Source organism: Ictalurus punctatus, chromosome 9, assembly GCF_001660625.3.
Source record: "Ictalurus punctatus breed USDA103 chromosome 9, Coco_2.0, whole genome shotgun sequence".
NCBI classification, from domain to species: Eukaryota; Metazoa; Chordata; class Actinopteri; order Siluriformes; family Ictaluridae; genus Ictalurus; species Ictalurus punctatus.
In genome coordinates, this window is record NC_030424.2 from 23,335,176 (window position 1) to 23,353,200 (window position 18,025).

At 38.4% G+C, this 18,025-nt stretch overlaps 1 protein-coding gene across 1 annotated transcript; it reads right to left on the minus strand.

Annotated features, from left to right (window-relative positions):
• Positions 1-472: 472 nt before the first annotated feature.
• On the minus strand, positions 473-18,025 carry kcnk5a (potassium channel, subfamily K, member 5a). The gene is made up of 5 exons (XM_017476883.3): positions 17,417-18,025; positions 6,654-6,765; positions 5,357-5,523; positions 4,938-5,106; positions 473-4,574 (listed from the first exon to the last, which is right to left on the minus strand). The coding sequence occupies exons 1-5, from the start codon at positions 17,600-17,602 to the stop codon at positions 3,643-3,645; spliced, it is 1,566 nt and encodes a 521-aa protein (XP_017332372.1). The 5' UTR covers positions 17,603-18,025; the 3' UTR covers positions 473-3,642.

Sequence of the window (18,025 nt, forward strand, 5' to 3'; positions counted from 1 at the left end):
TCGCACTGTACCACTGGTATGTAGACTCTAAACCTCTGGCACTTCAGTGCAGGAGGAATGTGTCGGAAGAGTAAACATTTAGAGTCCGAACGCTCTGACGGTTTTCTTCCAGCTGTGGATTATAAGTGATAAGAGGACTGAACCAGGGGAAAACTGCGACGGATTACAGAATACACACCAAATATTTAGTCATTATTTAGGAGAATATACATCTCTAATTTCAAACCAAGCTGATTTTTATGGACTATTGCACAATATAACACAGAAGAAATGCAGACAAGGCATTTTTACAGTGTAAAATGTGTCACGTGTGAGACAAACGCGTTTGAATAGAGATCATATAACCTCATGCATGCCTCACATTTAAACGCCACATACTCTTAGACTACTTGATATGTGCACTCAAAATTAAGAAACTCAAAACAAATGATTATTTCATTGAATCACACATTCATCTGGTAACACACAGAGGTGAATTCTCAAATTTTTATTTATTTATTTATTTTTAAAAAAAGCAGCACATAAAATTTAAGCAAAAAATTTCACATTAAAAACCAAAACTTTTTACAACATGCTGGAGTGTGCATAATACAAGTCAGGGAAATGATAAATACGATCGAGTTCACTCGATTTTAATTGTCTGCAAGTCCTTCAGGAGCCAGAGAAGTACCTCAGACTCAAAAACAAAGCGTTTTTGTCTGCATTTAATTGAATTTAAGTGAAACACAAGGCAACCTTCTACAGTACCTGATCCTAGAGGATTACAGGACAGAAATGTCCTAGGTAAATATTTTTAAATTGATCATCTTTATGATGTGGTTTGAACACAAAGCTTCAAACAGAGAAGCTGATAAGGCACTGATAGAGACAACTTGATGGAAAGAGTCAGTAAATAACACCACTTGCATGCATTACAAAACAGACATAAATGAATTAATTGAATATCCATTTACAGTAACACTTAGTCTTAAAAGAACATGATAATTTTGTAAATGTCATTAAGACCAGAAACTACATTTCCAACATTCCTGTCTGGCATCAAAACGATGCACTTAAACGGTCACATTTTAACCTGCGTAAGGTTTATGGCCACTCGTGTCACTTTGAGTGCAGGAAAAGTAAACACAGATTACAAGGCTACAAGGTTACGGCCTGAATGAAGTGGTGGCTACGTTTCAGCGTTCCCCAGTGTTTACATACAAGATACACTACACTCTTGTGCGAGAACGAGTCTTCACCAAATGTCTGGGCGAGAACTGAAAGAGGTTCTATTTTTGTTCAGGATGTTTGCAAGCACTTCATGGAACAATTTTGCTTCCCTAACATGCCTGAGAACAGCACTGGAAAAAAGCTACAGCACTGATAATTAATCCAAACAAGCCTAAGTGGATATGCGATCTTACAATCTCACTGCAGTTCACCAGAGGATTGCTGTGCTCAATTACACTTTCACAGAATACTGACGATTACAGGCTTTGGCGTGTGGACATCAATTAAAATATCAAGGTAGCAAATGCATTTATAACAGATTAACACAGTGAGGCAGTGTACGAACACAAAAATCATTAGATTAATCCAGACTAGTAGCGAACAGAAAGAATCTTGGAACAGGAAGCAAAATTAGGATGAATCAACTCAGGGATGTGCACTGTATAATTAATCTAAGACAGGAAACCCACTCAGGAAGCTGTTTTCCTCGCACTGGTGCTGCCTAGCACCGTGACGCAAGAGGCTTGTGTGAGACACACTCCCCAGCTGAGGTTATTACAAGCAGGATATCCACATTTTGCCTTGCACATTGTTGTGGCTACAAGTTTGGCATTGCTCAGAAATGTTACACGCTTAACCCTACATTCTCAATGCAAATGCAGATGAGAAAGAAACAGGTGGTTTCTGTATTATTTACTAATCACCACCAATATGATAAGACGTAGTAAAAATGCTTCTTTTTTTTTTTTTTTTTTTACCTTCAATGGAATATTAATCAATAATAACTAGGAGTAATTAATAGAGTTTTTGAGGTTTATGTAAAATCATTTAGCACTATTTTTGCACTGTTTATTAGTCCCTACTAAAATGACAACTCCGTGTCTGTCATTGTTTCAGACACGTCTAGACTGCGCATATAAATATCTGCTCTACCAAATAATAACAAACATTAATTTAAGACAAAACAGGCCAACAGACTTCACATAACCTTTGCTGGGGGGGAAAAAAATGCAAAACAACAACCTGGCTTCAGTTCCATTCTTTGTACGATGCTTCGCAAATTCAAGAGAACATCATATATCTTAGATTGCTATTAGTGACAGTTCTGTTCTTCGAACATGCCTGAGAACTAATAGAACCGGATTGACTTATCTAGGATAACTGAGGTAATATCTCAGGATCGGCAAGTCAACGAACGAAAGCGTACAGCACAAAAAAGGCTTTTTTAGGCACAAAACATAGTATAACATGGGCAAAAATGTCAAAATGCATGAATCTTATTTATGCTAAATTAGCCTGAGCAGGTCCGAGCTTAAAAACTTGTGACAATGGAAAAATCCATGACCATCATCAAATGATCAATTAAATCCAACTAGCGCAATAATAATAATAATAATAATAATAATAAAAATATTATTATTATTATTATTAATAATAATAATAATAATAATAATAATAATAATAATAATTCCTGTATGAAGATGTTAGAAAGGAATCCATCAGCTTGAAAACAGTGCATGGAAGAGACTCAGGCTGGATTAGGTATAGTACACCAGCAAAAACATGACTGACGGCACAAAGCTGTCTTTAATGGCTCAGACTGAATCAGACTAGTGCAAAATGCTGTCCACAAACAGAGCGTTGCAACTGACTGAGTGCATTCACACAGTAATTCACAAATAAAATTGTGAAAGTTGTAAATGTCAGGGACCTTAAAAAAGACACAACAAGCCTCAGAGGAAGCATGTGCAGCCTTGGCTCTCAGACTCGTAATGGTAATTCAATCAGGAAATTAGATGAACGAAAAAGCCAAAACCGATAAAAATGGTTCAAAACATAATGCAGGTGGAATGCGTTTGTCCTTCATCATGTTGATATAAAACCACCAATATGGTGAATAAAAGTGAGAACCACCATCAATTCTTAAAAGGAATCACCTTACTGTTCATGTCCTGTGAACCAGTTTGCAACTGATTCTGTTCTTCATTACAGTTAATCTCACCCCCCCCCACGCCATAATTTAATAAATTATAACTCTCTATTATGCAAAAACTAGAAATAAAACCACAGAATAAGTGAAGAACTAATCAAGCAGTCTTAATTTCAACCTTTCGAAAATCTGTCCATAGAGTTATAGTTTAGACTGGATGACATTTTGGTCATCCCCCAATAATTGGGCTGTTGTGGAGTAAGACAACTGCTTGTTCTTTTGCAAGACCAACAATGTCTGCTCAGGGTAATACTGACGGAGATGCATTTTACAGACGCCATCAACAACAGTTTTGCAGCACAAATATTGTGAAATGGATTACGACATGTTTCTCTGATCAAGTCGGATACAAAAATAAAAGGGTTCAAGTTTGCACAAAATGTCCATAATTTAAAAAAGAAAAAAAAAAAAAAAAAAAAAAAAAGCACTGATAGGTTAATGCTTCAGGCATCAGTGTTGTTTTCCTTGGAATACTCCTCTACAAGCTGCTCGTAGGAATGAGTGTGATCGGATCTGTCTGTGAACACGGATCCTTCCGATTCTGAGCACCGCTCCTCCTTGGAATCAGTATCAGACTCACCATTTTCATCCGAGGTCGAGAGCTTGACCTTGATGTCTTCATCTTCGTCCTCATCCACCAGGCTGCTGTTCAGCAGGTTCTCTTCATCAATAAAGGTGATGTTGGCATTTTGAAAAATAACAGGCTGATACTCACACGAGTCCCACATGTGATGGCCAGGACCGCAGCCCCCATGCCTGAGGTTCCTGTGTTCCTCTCCTGCCTCTTTATCCAACTGATTCTCGTACATTCTCTCCACATCTGTGTCTAGCTCACCCTCAACCTGCATCTCATTCAGGAGTGGACCCTCTTCAGTGCCAAGCAGGTAGTTTTTGGACTTGGAGAAGACCACTGTGACACGGTCACTGAAGCTGTAGCGCCGTTTCTGGCGGGGTGATTGCTCTAGGTTGACGATTGCATTTCCGTTAATGGAGACTGCATCGTTGCAGCTCTTGGAGCGGATAAATTCATTCTGCCTTTTAGTACTGATGGTACTGGCACACTGATCTCCTTTATTGGTACCGATCTGTTTGATCAGATCGTTGTAGCCCTCCTTTTTCTTGGACAGGAAGCTGAAGATGTTGACATCGTTGCCTGCAGGTGGTAATTGCAAGGCCTTTTGGTTATCTTTGTAGTGCTGGAACTCATCCAGTGAGAGCTTGCGCCGTTTTCGACGTTTCTTCAGAGCTTTGTGAGCCTCGATGACCATCCGTACCTTCCAGTTAAAGAAGAGGGAGAGCCAGGCCAAACCCAGGTATATCCACACCTCAACAAAGTAGCGATACAGAGTGGGGTAGTCTGCATTGGGGTCAACACCTAGAAACACAGAAGTGGAGCATGTAAACTACACCAGAATTTTAACAGCTACAAAGCAGCAGTAGTAGAAACTACAGATAAGCCCAAGGTTTTGGGGCATGAGCACATACTTGTTTGAGAAGCTTGGCTTGGGAAAGGTGATACACACTAAAATGGCACCTTTGTAATCACACACTGATTACTGCAAAGCCAGTTATCATATGTATACAGCAATAACAAGAAGTACACCTTCATTCCCAGCCTAGGCTGATATCTTTGCAAACAGTTGTTCTGTAGAATACATTTTTTTCCACTCAACAGTTTCAAGAGTGTTAGTCATCTGTTAATCTACAAATCAAACACATACACACATGCAACATTCACCTGCTACAAGATCACCAAATCCAATAGTTGTCAAAGTGACGAAGGAAAAGTATAAGCCCTCTACGTAGGTCCAACCCTCCTGAGACATGAAAACGAATGGGGGAATAACCAAATGAATCAGTACACCCCATAACAGGAAGATGGCTGTGCAGGTGAACTGTGCCTTCCTCTGGTAGGATAAAGAGAGACATCGGAGTAGAATATTAAAGTATGCATCTATTTTTTATATATATATATATATATATATATATATATATATATATATATATATATATATATATATATATATATATATATATATATATATATATATATATAAAAAATAAAAAAAAAGGAGTTAAAGGCTTTGCACCAATGTTCAAAACTCTATTAAAAAAAAGAAAAGAAAAAAAAAAATACACGAAGCAAGTGGTGCTTACCGATGAAATGCCTCGCTTGGTAAGATACTGCCCAAGGTGTTTTGCTCTTCCACCAAAAAACTTGCCAAGTTCACTGATCCAGGTCAGACAAAGTGGAACACCAAATAGTCCATAGAAAATGCAAAAAACTCTTCCTGTTGAGGTTTTGGGGGCAATATTGCCATATCCTGATGGAATAAAAAAACAGACAGTTAAGTGAATTTACTCTTATTTCAATAACTTATAATTCCAATGGCCCTATCTGACACAAGTGAGCTCATGTTATTTACCGGTCACTGAAAATATCCAAGTTTTATACCAACCAGGGTTGAACAAGCAATAAATTTAATAGCTAGTCATGTAAAAGCTTCAGTGTGCTTCCCAGCCCCATGTTTTGGTTGTGTGGAAAGGGACTATGCTCTAAAGTGGAAGATAATATGATAAAGTATGTTCGGCTGTATGATCATCTGTCATACAATCATCTGTCATACAAAAGTAAAACAATGTACCTAGTAAAAAGCATATACAGTTTAATGTGAAGCGCATTAAGTTTAAACCTATACTGTATTTTTATATATATATATATATATATATATATATATATATATATAATTTTTTTTTAATGAAAACTATTGCTTTGCAGAAGGTCACTAAGGAGTAGGGGTTTTTGTTTTGCTTGTCCAGCAACTACATATAAGTGGCCTGAATATAAAATCTACTTGTACAGGGCTACTGGTTATTCCATCCCTGCCAAGATATGGCTTAAAAGTATAAATGCATACATTATAAAGCTGAAATATTGTATTTGACCTTATTAAGAATCAAAATATTATGGCTCAATATCTGCAACTCATAGAATTGCCAGATAGAATTAATTCCAAGGTCGCTATTTAGCAAAAAGACACCGTTAACAGCCTGACACGAGTTTTGTTCTTGAAGGAAATGGCCTCTAATGTCTCTGTTGACACCACTGGCTTATCAAACTCTCTATGCTAATCTTCTCAAGTAACTTCATCTTATCAGAGAACAGTACTGAACGTTTAGATCCTGGTCATTTTGACAAAACTGCAAGAAATTCACTCGAGTGTGCCATCAGCCCACAAGACCTAACAGAACTTTTAAATCCCCCCCCACCAAATAATTACTAAACATAATCTGTTGACCCATAGTGAAAATAAAGTCAACTACTTCCTGCCCTTTGTGATTAGTTAAGATAAACAAGTCTTCCTCTGTTTATCCTCAAACAGTAAACAGTGAGTGATTCTCAGTGAAATTGATTCTCAATAAAATAAATAAAAGAATAGGATTTGACTCTTACCAATGGTTGTAATGACTGTAGCAGCAAATATGACAGCATTTGGCCAGTTCCAGTTGTTAAAGGTTTTGTCTCCTGTGATGGTGACTCCTTGTCCCGCAGCCTCAGACACAACCTACATTAAAACACATCGAAAAGCCGCAATTTTAAGATGACTTCACACAATTTCAAGATCAGCAGTTCTAACTTGTGTCTGAGACCAGAATCTCTCACACATCCTTCCTGTGATTGAGATTATCAGTCTGTATTTGATGATGATGATACTGCAGTCAAACAGGCCACCCTCAGACATGACTAGAGTCTCCCTCACCTGACGGGACTTTGGCAATGACTCGGAGCTCTTGGCACGCAATGTTATCACGGAGATGCAGCAGACTAAACTTTAATTTGTCCTTAAACAGCTCTTCTGCAGTTGGAAAATCAGATATGAAAAGAGCAGCTGGGGTCTGTACCTGGAAGGGATTCAAAGCTGCCTCCAGTTTAAACTAAACAAATCACTTCTCACAGCAGACTATTACATTACTTGAAATAAAAATTGAAACGTCTGTTTTGATTAAAGCAAGTGCAACTCTAATACCAACCCGATCTGTATAAACCTGAACCAGCCTATGTTAATCATAACTGTATTAGTTATCCCACTGGGCAAGTAAAAGCTCCAGTGTGCTGCCCAGTTTCATGGTTTGGTTGCCCAGAAACCTAACTGAGTAGGCTAAAATTGTGGTAGCGGGATGTTATAAACTATAGTGAATATCTGTGTTTGTGCCCTCGACAAAACAGTTGGCCAATGTTTCTGCTGTGGACTGTGGTTCTCCTAATCGCAAGATTATTAAAGTCTGGCTCTTAATATTCTCTCAATATGTTTAACCGTGACGTACCTCCATGGGGTGCTAGTGGGAGAGTTATGTCATTAGCATTTCCACATACATGCGTGTTCCTCATTCCAAAAAGATTGTCTACGTGCTAATTAATCCCCTAGTAAAAATTACACTAGTAGCCGCAGATGTTCTAATTAGAGCCAAAAGCCCAGACATGAAATCTGATTATCCCAGGTGCCCAGGTTACTCATTTGTCCACTCCTGCTGTTATATATGTTCAAGAGCATAACTTCGGCAATTATAAGGAATTTTATTTTCAGCAACATTTCAAAAAGAAAGTATTGCTAAGGGATTCATTTCTATAGAAGAGGATCTTGAAACAGCTTTGTTCCTAGTTTTATTTCCAGAAGCATGACCACAAAAGCGTGAATGTGTAACTGTACTTTCTCAAGAACATAATTTTCCACAGAATGTGGAATGAAGGCATCATAATGCCTCTAAGCCACAAATGGTGACTATTTCAGTGCAGTTCTGTTCAATCTCTGAAGAGTACCAGAGCGCCAACATTTTTGACCTTGTAAATCAACACTCAACTACATCCTACACCCAAACATTAGCAAACCCAGTAACGAGTTATGACATGCTATTCCTGGCCCTGCCATTCCACATCTCTACGGGCTACTAATTCCATCTGCTGAGGAAATTAGGATCAGACTTTATACTTTGAGTGTCACCATTTGGTGCGAGTTACACTTTTTTGTGAATCAGAGCTATGAGGAAGAGACACCTGTTGAGAGTTTTCAGCAGAAGAAAAATGAATGCTACATTTTGATGACTCAAATCATGAACCACGCGGAAACCAAAAGCACAGCACGTGATGGTCGTAAAATTACCCTAATAAGGGATCCGAAATTTGTTTGTCTAGAGGACAAACTTCTGCAAGTGTACGTCCTTCAACCGAGGTTATCTGCCCAGAAAAGTAGGACCAATGTCATTTAAGACCAATGGCAGTTTATAACTTCTAACTGATTTCTGCTTATCGTGTTGTTATTTATGTTTTACCTATCCCTATATAAAAGGACTCATCAAGCCATACCACAGCTTGTAGAAGTCATGTGAACTGACAGACTTGAGAACTGGGTGCAGGTCACAAAACACCTGCAAAATTAACACACTGTTCCAAAGGCCAAGGCCAAGATCGGTGCACATGTTCACTTGTTTGGCTACACTTTCTGCACGGGTGAACACTTTCTCACTCCTCGGTCCGTATGACTTCAGCTTCTTGCATTAAGCCATTTGTCAAGAACATTTTACAGAGGCCATGTTTATCCACACCATATTTGCCTTGCACAACTGATTAACAAGAACATTGCCAAGACAATGGTGTGTAGCAAGAGAAGTTCAAGTGCAGGTCAGCTTTGGATCTTTCACATTTATAAAGAGTAAAGCTCACCCTGAGAGAGAGAGAGAGAGAGAGAGAGAGAGAGAGAGAGAGAGAGAGAGAGAGAGAGAGAGAGAGGCAACAACTATGTGTGAAATCTGTATGATGTCCCAGGCCTGCTCCGACAGTAGCTGCTAATTAACTTGAGCTGCAGTGAAAGGTGCGCAGTAAAAACTGTCATGACAATCTGAATTTTCTTCCTCGCGTTCATCACGTTGAGATTTATTGATTGCCACTTAAAGATTCTCTTACATTTCATTAAAATGACTAGCATTTGGTTCTACTCTTACAGTTGTATTGTCTAAAGCTTGAGATTTGGTCGAATTGAGGGTTTACTAGGTAGCATATGGAGAAGATTCCATAAGAGAGTAAAAAGCACTCAAACCAGTGAAAGCACTCAATGCACAGACTGTATTGCTTTTCATTTGCGACATACTGAAAAGCAAAACCTTCACTGCATTGCTCTTAGGGCACTTGATTTCTTCAGTGAAAAACAATTAACAGAGGATTATACATTTAATAATTAAACACTGAATACATGTCGACATGTCAACATGAACGACCTATAAAAGCAATCAACAGTGCTGCACTGAATTTTGCAATTCTGATTAAGGTCGATTCAATAGGAATAAAGAAGTGAGTAAATAAGAAACTATAACAGGTGTTCCTTTATATGAATAACAACAACTCCTGAACAGTGACACATTCAGGCCCTTGTCTGATTACTGCCACGTCCCTGTGTGCCAATTTTCACGGGCAAATCACACTATACTTTTGAAAATATTGCAAAAGAACTGGTTTCTATACTAAAGCATTTTGAAACTAAACCGGCATTCCAAGGTTAAAAGTCAAACTGGTTCTTAGTTATTTTTCCTTTAGTGGCACAACCAAGAACGAAAAACGAAATCTTCACGCACTATTATTGTGAAATGTGAGCATCATAAATTCCTCAAGCCAGTTCCTCAGCTATCTATTCAGTTAATTCAATGCATAAAGGGTGACTGAGGAGTAAACATTTCCTTATGATGACTGAATCAGCAATGATAATGGTCTAGGTTTAGAACTTTGGAGATAAGCGGCTTGATAAACTGGAGATTAACCAGTTCCTCATTTCATAATAGATAAGGAGATGTATCTGCAAGTATCTGATAAGCAAACAGTGTCTGTCTATGAAACGACTAATGCGTCAACAACAGCTCCTATGATGAAGAAACCTGAATTCATGAATTTGTGAACTCTTGACTAGATTACTTTAATGCACATTTGCCTTCCTGTCAAATATCTCCTCAGGACAGTGGCTTCACATCAACATTCCAGTGGTTTCCATGCTTGCAAATTGCAATGATTCACAAGCTTGAATATATAAGGACAGCTAAGGGTTCAGCTAGCATTTATACCTTCATATCTTACGATTTTAACTCTGGGAAATTTCACAACATCCAACCATACTACTCACACCCACACATACAAAACTGAAAACAAATCTGTATGATTGCTACGTGCTTTTGCACATAGGCTGTAAGCAGTCTCTTTCATAACCTTGACCCGGTGGTCAGTACTTTCCTGACGCACTTGCACCATGATGTGGGTTAAATCACTGTGGCACAGCAGCACTGCTAACCACAAGCAAACAGCACGACCTGGGTCAGCAAGACAGTGTGGTTTTTCGCGGCATCATGCTTCCATCACCAGTCAAAATGAGAGGTTTCCTGTACAATCTTTGAAACCCCTTTGGGAATTCTAGTAGCGGCTTAACTAGCACTGCTTAACCACCAGCTTCGGTTGGCTTCCTTAAAAACCACCACAAGCACAGCATTTACGGCAACTTTACAGAAAATGAGAAATGGTGATTAGAAGGTTCCAGGCAGCCTTAGTTAAGACTGGAAAGTCAAATAGAACAAGAGAACAGTAATGATTTCGTCTCTGTATCAAGACAAATAGCCACTGTTTGGTCTGCGAGTAATCATTGTGTTGTTAATATTAAAGCTAAAATTTTCATTTCCTTATCTGTGCTGTGCCAATCAGTTCAGTCTTTCAAGGTTGGCAACAAAGAACTTCACTGAAATGTACTTTCAGTTATGTGCTGCAAAGAAAGTACAGAAATTTCAGAACTTTCCCCACATTATAGGTTATATTTTGAGAAGCATCCCCAAATGCATCAACAGCCATCCAAGAATTTTGTCCAGTTAAAAAACCTCACATTTTGGTTTTGAAGTTCAGGGTCAAAGCTGGTGGAAAGTGGAGAGAGAGGAAACACAGCAGAGTGGAAACCAATAAGGAGAGAGACAGATTTGGTAGAACCTCTCCAATTGCTTGATGTTAAGTGCTCAAAGTTTGGTGGCTAGCTAGAAATTTCAAGCTTTATACAATAAAAATGTTCTAGATCCCAAACAAACAAATTCCAACTGTTTTTATTTACTTTTATCTTAACTTCCTGCAAAGATCACACTGGATAAGGAATCAGTTCAACAAAACACAAATGTAAAAACATTCAGTCTGACTAAAGAGGTCTAAAATTGTCTAGCTAAACTTCATTTCCTCACACAGTAGCTATCAGGCTATGGAGGTCTTGCAGAGTTACGTGCCACAATGAAACAACTATGTAATCAATTCAGGCTGTAATCAGTTGTTAAAAGATCTTCAATGCTCCTGCATCATAGTAGGAAGTAGGAAATTTTCTTCCTTTTATAAAAACAGTGCTACATTACATTACATAAAATAACACACACGTTATAGTTTCTACAGTAACAACTCATTCACAGGGATTTGTATTGTGTATGATCTACATAAACTAAGGTTAATAATAAAAGGGATTAAAAAATGTGTGATTTAACAAAGAAAAAGGTATAATGCTTTATATGGTGACGATTTAGGACACATTTATTTAACAGTTATGGAAAGGACTTTGCACTGTCCGGTTAAAACCACAAGCCCAACTTGTTTTTAATCATGTGACTATAAATGATTAAAAAGCAAAAAGTGCCGTTCATTAATAAATTAGACATTGCAATGGTTGGCAAATGTAGTACAAGTGGAATAATACACTTTGGAACATGCCGTTATATGAAAAACAATCCACCTTGGGGTGGTAACAGGCCCCCGCTTAGCTTCGGGTCGCATCACACCACCCTGCTGTGGATTATTTTCTTATACCAGCATGCACCCAAGTGTTTCATTAATTGCACATCTTTACTTGTGGTTGAGAGACACGCAAAAGAGAAACCGGTTTTAGTTCAGGAAAGCCTGTAGCTTTCAGAATTGTGAAATTTAGGACATGGAGTTCCACCAAGAGTTTTTCAGTATTTTCCAGAACTTTCTTAGTATTTGAGTAGTAAAACTTGCATCTGGAGAAGTGAAAGTTCACCAACATGGGCAATTTGTAGCGCAGTGTGTCTACTGATAAACAGCATGTGCCAAAACCACAATGACAAACTCCAACTGTTATCAGGCAGGCTGGCTCGGTGGCTGAGGGATAGAAACTGTATGCATTTACATTCCTCTGTGTGTGGAGAGCGCAAGGTGCTGCCGAAAGCCAAACAGCTGTTAAGAGGAGCAGACTATTGGGAATGCAAACAATTTAACTGCAGGTTTCAGATGTGTTAGACAAGACAGTCAATTCCAAATTTTTCAAAAATAAGTTGATTATCATACACTAGATATTGATCTTGACAAGTTTGGGTGTTCAGATGCGTCAACTTTAAGACAATTTCAGGCTTGCTTTCTACAATAAATGGACACAGTTGTAATAATATCAATTCTGCAGGCACTGATATTACAAAGCTTATGAACCCACGTCATGGACACACACTCACACACTTTCTTTCTCTAAAGTGTCCAATTTCACTACAATCATCGGCTGCCGTCCTGTCATTATGGCTGTGAAAATAGGAGAAGTCAGCCACTGAGTCAGCCAAACAAAAAGCTGACGTTGCACAAGCTCCTTTTTCATGTATGGAGAAATTAAACCATCCAAATCATTCATCTGCTGTGTCTGCTCTGTGAAGGTTCGTTTCAATCATAATGTTTGCATATTTGCATAAGCGTCACTGAAGAGTTCGATTTTCAGTTTCCCATAACAACCCTCACATGGCATCTCCTATCATTATCACTATGAGCTTCTTATTGAAGGCTGTCAAAATGACTTTCTGTTTGTGTCTGTACAGCGCCAAAGCGCTGGGCTTAAAGATGGCAGGTCTGGTCAGGTTCGAGGTCGAATTACACGAGCGATTTATGTTGATTCCGCTCCTGGCAGGTAATCATATTAATCTTCCAGAAACATAAACACACACTTTTCAATGTTTCCAGGGAAAACTTTATCCATGGATTCTTGGAAGTTGTGGGGATCATTCTGGTCCTGTTTAAGCCTGCGATCAACTGATCTGACCACAAATGGTCAGGTGTGATGGATAGCACTTCACACCTGGCATGTGTTGTGGTCAGACTGCGTAAAACGTCAAACTGGATTTATAAGAGTAGTTCTAACGGAGATATTTGTTATCCTTACTCAAGAAAATCTGTTAAAACAACAACAAAAATCTACTTTTACATTATGATTTTGCTTTTCCTTTTGATTCAGGCATACAAATGAAGTTAATTATTCAGTGCACTTTGCAGGTTCTAGAACATTCCAATATTATGTCCTATGTAGACCGAATATGTAGTGAATATAAAAAACATTCGGGATTTGGCTTAGCTGTGCATTCTAGGATCTTAAAAACATGGATGAGGGAGAGCTGAAGTTGACAAGTACGGTGGTAAATAAAGCAGATCTGAACCTTTAAACAAAACCTCAGATCTGAAACACTTATTTAAATGATTTTGAGGAGTGTAGTGATTCTGGTGCAATTTTTTTTGTGTGTGTTTAATAAGTATTTTTACTATTTTTGTGAGAAGTTAGTGGTTGTGTGCTGCTCTGACACACCAAGGAACAACGCTAGCACAGTTACTAAAACAATGGTGTTTAACAGGAGCAAAAATGAACTCAAACATAAGAGGTAACAATCAGGGGTCATTGTTAGCTCTTAAAAATGACAGCTCAAGGGCTTCTTTCCTCACTCAACATTTCCCAGCAACATTAAATGTCTTATTAATGACAAAATCCAACGCAGAAGTAGTGCAGAGATCAAACACTGGACTTATGGCAAAAACTCTGGTTGGCGAGTTAGCAAGCTGACAAAAAAGATGGTGTTGACGGCAGTATTAGCATGGAAGTTGAAGCTCTGGAACCTGATCTGTTTTAGTAGAGTGTACAGATGAAGAAGTGAGAGAGCTGGACAGACTAAAAAGGACTAATGCACTGACCAATCTGTCAATGTTCCGTTCTGAAATGTTCCGAGTGATCAGATCGCAAGACCAGAAACTGATGGTAACAAGGTCTGAGCGGAGTTTCCGGGTCACCGAGGTGTCAAATCCAACAGGTATGAACAATCCCAAATTAAATGCAAATGACCACTTTGTCACTGGCAAAGAGAAAAGAGGAAAACGTACTAAAACAAATGACACATGCAAGAAGAAATTCAAGGAACACATATACAAGCTAATTGCAGATGGAGATGCAGACCTCCATCATGATCTGGGATAATTATGAAATAACGGAAAATGGTTGCAAAGGTCTTTGGCACGGTATCAGTTTCAGTGCTCGTCATAAACGCTATCATATCTTTGCAAAGTTAATGATCTTCAGAGGAATTTGGACATGGGCATGCATGGCTAGTTTGCTTTGTTGTCATGCATAAGCCAAGTAAGATAGATGATCTCTAACTAGAGTCCGGGAGTGTGTCCTAACCTGGGAAAGTCACTGCAGTGTAAATGTTATACAGCTGTTTTGAGCATCTCTGCACTGCACATTTCAGACTGCTTCAGCAGAAACAAGAAGTGATACTAAGCATGTTTTTCCTCCATTTCAGAAACGGTGCAATCGCAAGTGCACAGACCAGAAAAGGATCTTGATCGAACATGAGAAGAAAGTGCCACTGCAAGGGCTGTGTGCATCCATTCTTCCACATGTAAAACTTTAACAGAGCTCCTGTGACCCTGTTAATCAGACCTAAGGAACAACAATCCTATAACACGACTAATATGTTACATTTACAAGAATGTTAAGCCTGAAGGAAGTGTACATCTACACCAGTACAGGTTAATTATTAGCCATTTCCAATGACCGCAGGTGTTAATGGAAAACAAAGCTGTACCAAACACCTGCATGAAGTCTTGCTATAAAAAAAAAAAAAAACTCTAAGTATGAGGTTGCATATTTTAGGGATGACACTGGACTTTAACCTGAACATGTTCGCTTGTTCAATACTCCATGATAAAAAGAAAACATTAAAACAAGAAGCTTCATAAGTCATAAAGCCACAAGCAATTTGTCAATTAAATAAACAACAACAAAACAAGCCTGTAATTGTGTAAAAATATAAAACACACCGTAATCATTTGTGACATTTTGTAATAACCACATGGCATGTTTAAAATGCTTCGTCCCAGCTGTCATGTGGTGCTTCTGGTAAAAGATATCTAAAGCAGACACACAAAGGAGCCCTCAGGACACCCCCAAGCCACCCCTACTCATACCCAACCTTCACTTCCAAGCCAATCTGTGGTCAGTGAACCATGACAAAAGAGAACTGAAGAGGGGGATGGGGGTCTAACGTTTTTTCTCCTCTCTCTGAATGGACGCTAGTTTGGGAAAAAGGGGCGTGGTGTAAAGATTCATGAAGTATGGAGATGCCTGAGGGTGCTCAATGGCTCAGCAAGATCAGGGGGCCTGAACATGTCTCTGCAAGTCTCCGGTCTTGCTATGTATCCTCATATACACCTGCTAAAAATCTTTACAGCAACTGACACCCTGTTCAGGCTTTAAAGCGACACAATCTACTCGCAAGCGTGCATATAATATATAAGTAGACTTGTTATGAAGAGTTATGATTGAGTATAGGGCAAGAATTCATCTGAAATACAACAACATGGCCACTGATCAGGAGACTTCCTAGGAATTCTACACTAAAGTACTAAAATTAAGCATTTTGTCCTCTTTGTTGAGCATTTCTTCAGTTCATATGCAACCACATTATTTGCCTCAAAGTTCTACAATGATTTCTATGTGACCAACAGATTATCTCTACTGATGTTTCACTAGCCTCTGATATCTTTCGAGCGTTGCAACCAAAACAGTAAAAAAAAAAGGATGTATAAAGGGTGATTACATGTGAAATGGAATACACAGACGACGTTTAAGCACCTCTTCAACATTTTAAGCCACATCATTTAAGCACTTTTACACAGTCAATTTTACACCCTGAAGCTGACAAAAGCAGCTGTTCTGATCAGAGGAATCAAAACAGTGATATAGCTTAGAGTGAGAACTTTGAATCAGCTATCTACCGAAATAATAAAAAAGTGTTTGCAACATTTGCAGCATTTGTGCAACACCAGCCCCTTCTCTGTCGATCTAAAAAAAAAAAAACAAAAACAAAACAAAACAAAACAAAAAATAAACTCCCAGACCTGGGAGGGGAATGCTAACTCCGGACAATAAAACTATTCAAAAAACCAAGTAGTGACCAAATGAGATGTATTAGATTATAATGCCACGAGTTCCCGATCCTATTCATTTAATCTCTACAGTTTCTAGAGGTGGTATAGAGTTAGTTACTGTGTAGGTTAGCAAAGAGTTTTCCTTAATAAAAGGTCAAGCATATCAAAACCACAGATAGGGAGTTTTAAACGGGTATAATCATATCCCTTCCTGTTTTGCTGCAGGATACAGTACTTGGATATTAAGTTCTGCAGCATGTGTATGGTTGTGGAGCCTCTGAAAAGCATGAAGCATGATGCAACAAGGCACTTAAGAATGAAGAGAGTGTGTTTAAGAAATGGATAAACATAATTTCTTGAAAAAAAAAAAAAAAAGTCTAATATAAAAAAAAATATTCATTGACTATTTCACTTTTAAGGTAATTCAACTTCAAAAGCACTGCATGAACACAAATTAATGTGAAACAACGGTAGATAGTGAGATGTTTTTAAAAATGGGAAAAAAAATAAAGTCAAATAGAAATTATATATAATATATATATATATATATATATATATATATATATATATATATATATATATATATATATATATAGATAGATAGATAGATAGATAGATAGATAGATAGATAGAGAGAGAAATTATATATAAGACAAATTAAAAAAAAGTTTAAAAAAAAAAAAAAAAAAGTACTTTACTGAAACAAAGCACATGCACACACACCTGTAAATTATTCTAAATTTCTTGGCACCTTTGTTTCAGTAAAGTACTTATACTGACAACTTATCCAAACATTTCAAATAAAACCCATGCATTTCCATGTAAGGTGTACACATTAAATACACCTCGCACTCTGTAGATTGTTTCTTCCTCCATATAAAGCCTATAAAACAATGAACAGATCTTCAAATGTTTTACACAGATTTAGAAAACAAAAACATGTGAATACAGAGGAGATCTCCAAACTCTCATACCACCAGGATTTTGTCCAGATCTGCTTTAGTAAGACACGGGTTTTCTCTCAGGATCTCCTCCTTCTGCTTTTTGTATCGATCCGCTGCCAGTTTCCAGTTTGGCTCCTCGAGCACTTGGAAGATTGCAGCCCCGATGGACAGGTAGAAGATGATAGCCGAGGTCAGTAAGGGCCCTTTATCAACCATCCTTAAGCACAGGGTTTATGAGAACATGCCCGATCACTCCTCAGCCGTGTAACTCTGCTCAAAACTCCCACGCTTCTTTCTTTTCGGGGGGAAAAACAAAACAAAAAAAAAACAACAACAACAAAAACTTCTGGATTTTCCAGTTCACATGTGCACCTTTTGTTCACGCTAGAGAAGTGTGGAGAAGTGTATGCGGGAGTGTGTACAAGCACCCTTCAGTGTCCATGCCCGTGTCCATGTGCGCGCCGACCCAAAAGCGCACCGCTTGATTAAAGCGCCCGGCCAAAGCAGGAGGGAAAGGGGGTGCGGTCTGCTACGGTGGCTCAGAGGTACACAATAACCCACAATAACTTGATTAGCGAAGCCTGACAACATTAACACACAACACGTCACCGTGAAGCGCAGAAGAAAGCGCTGAGTTTG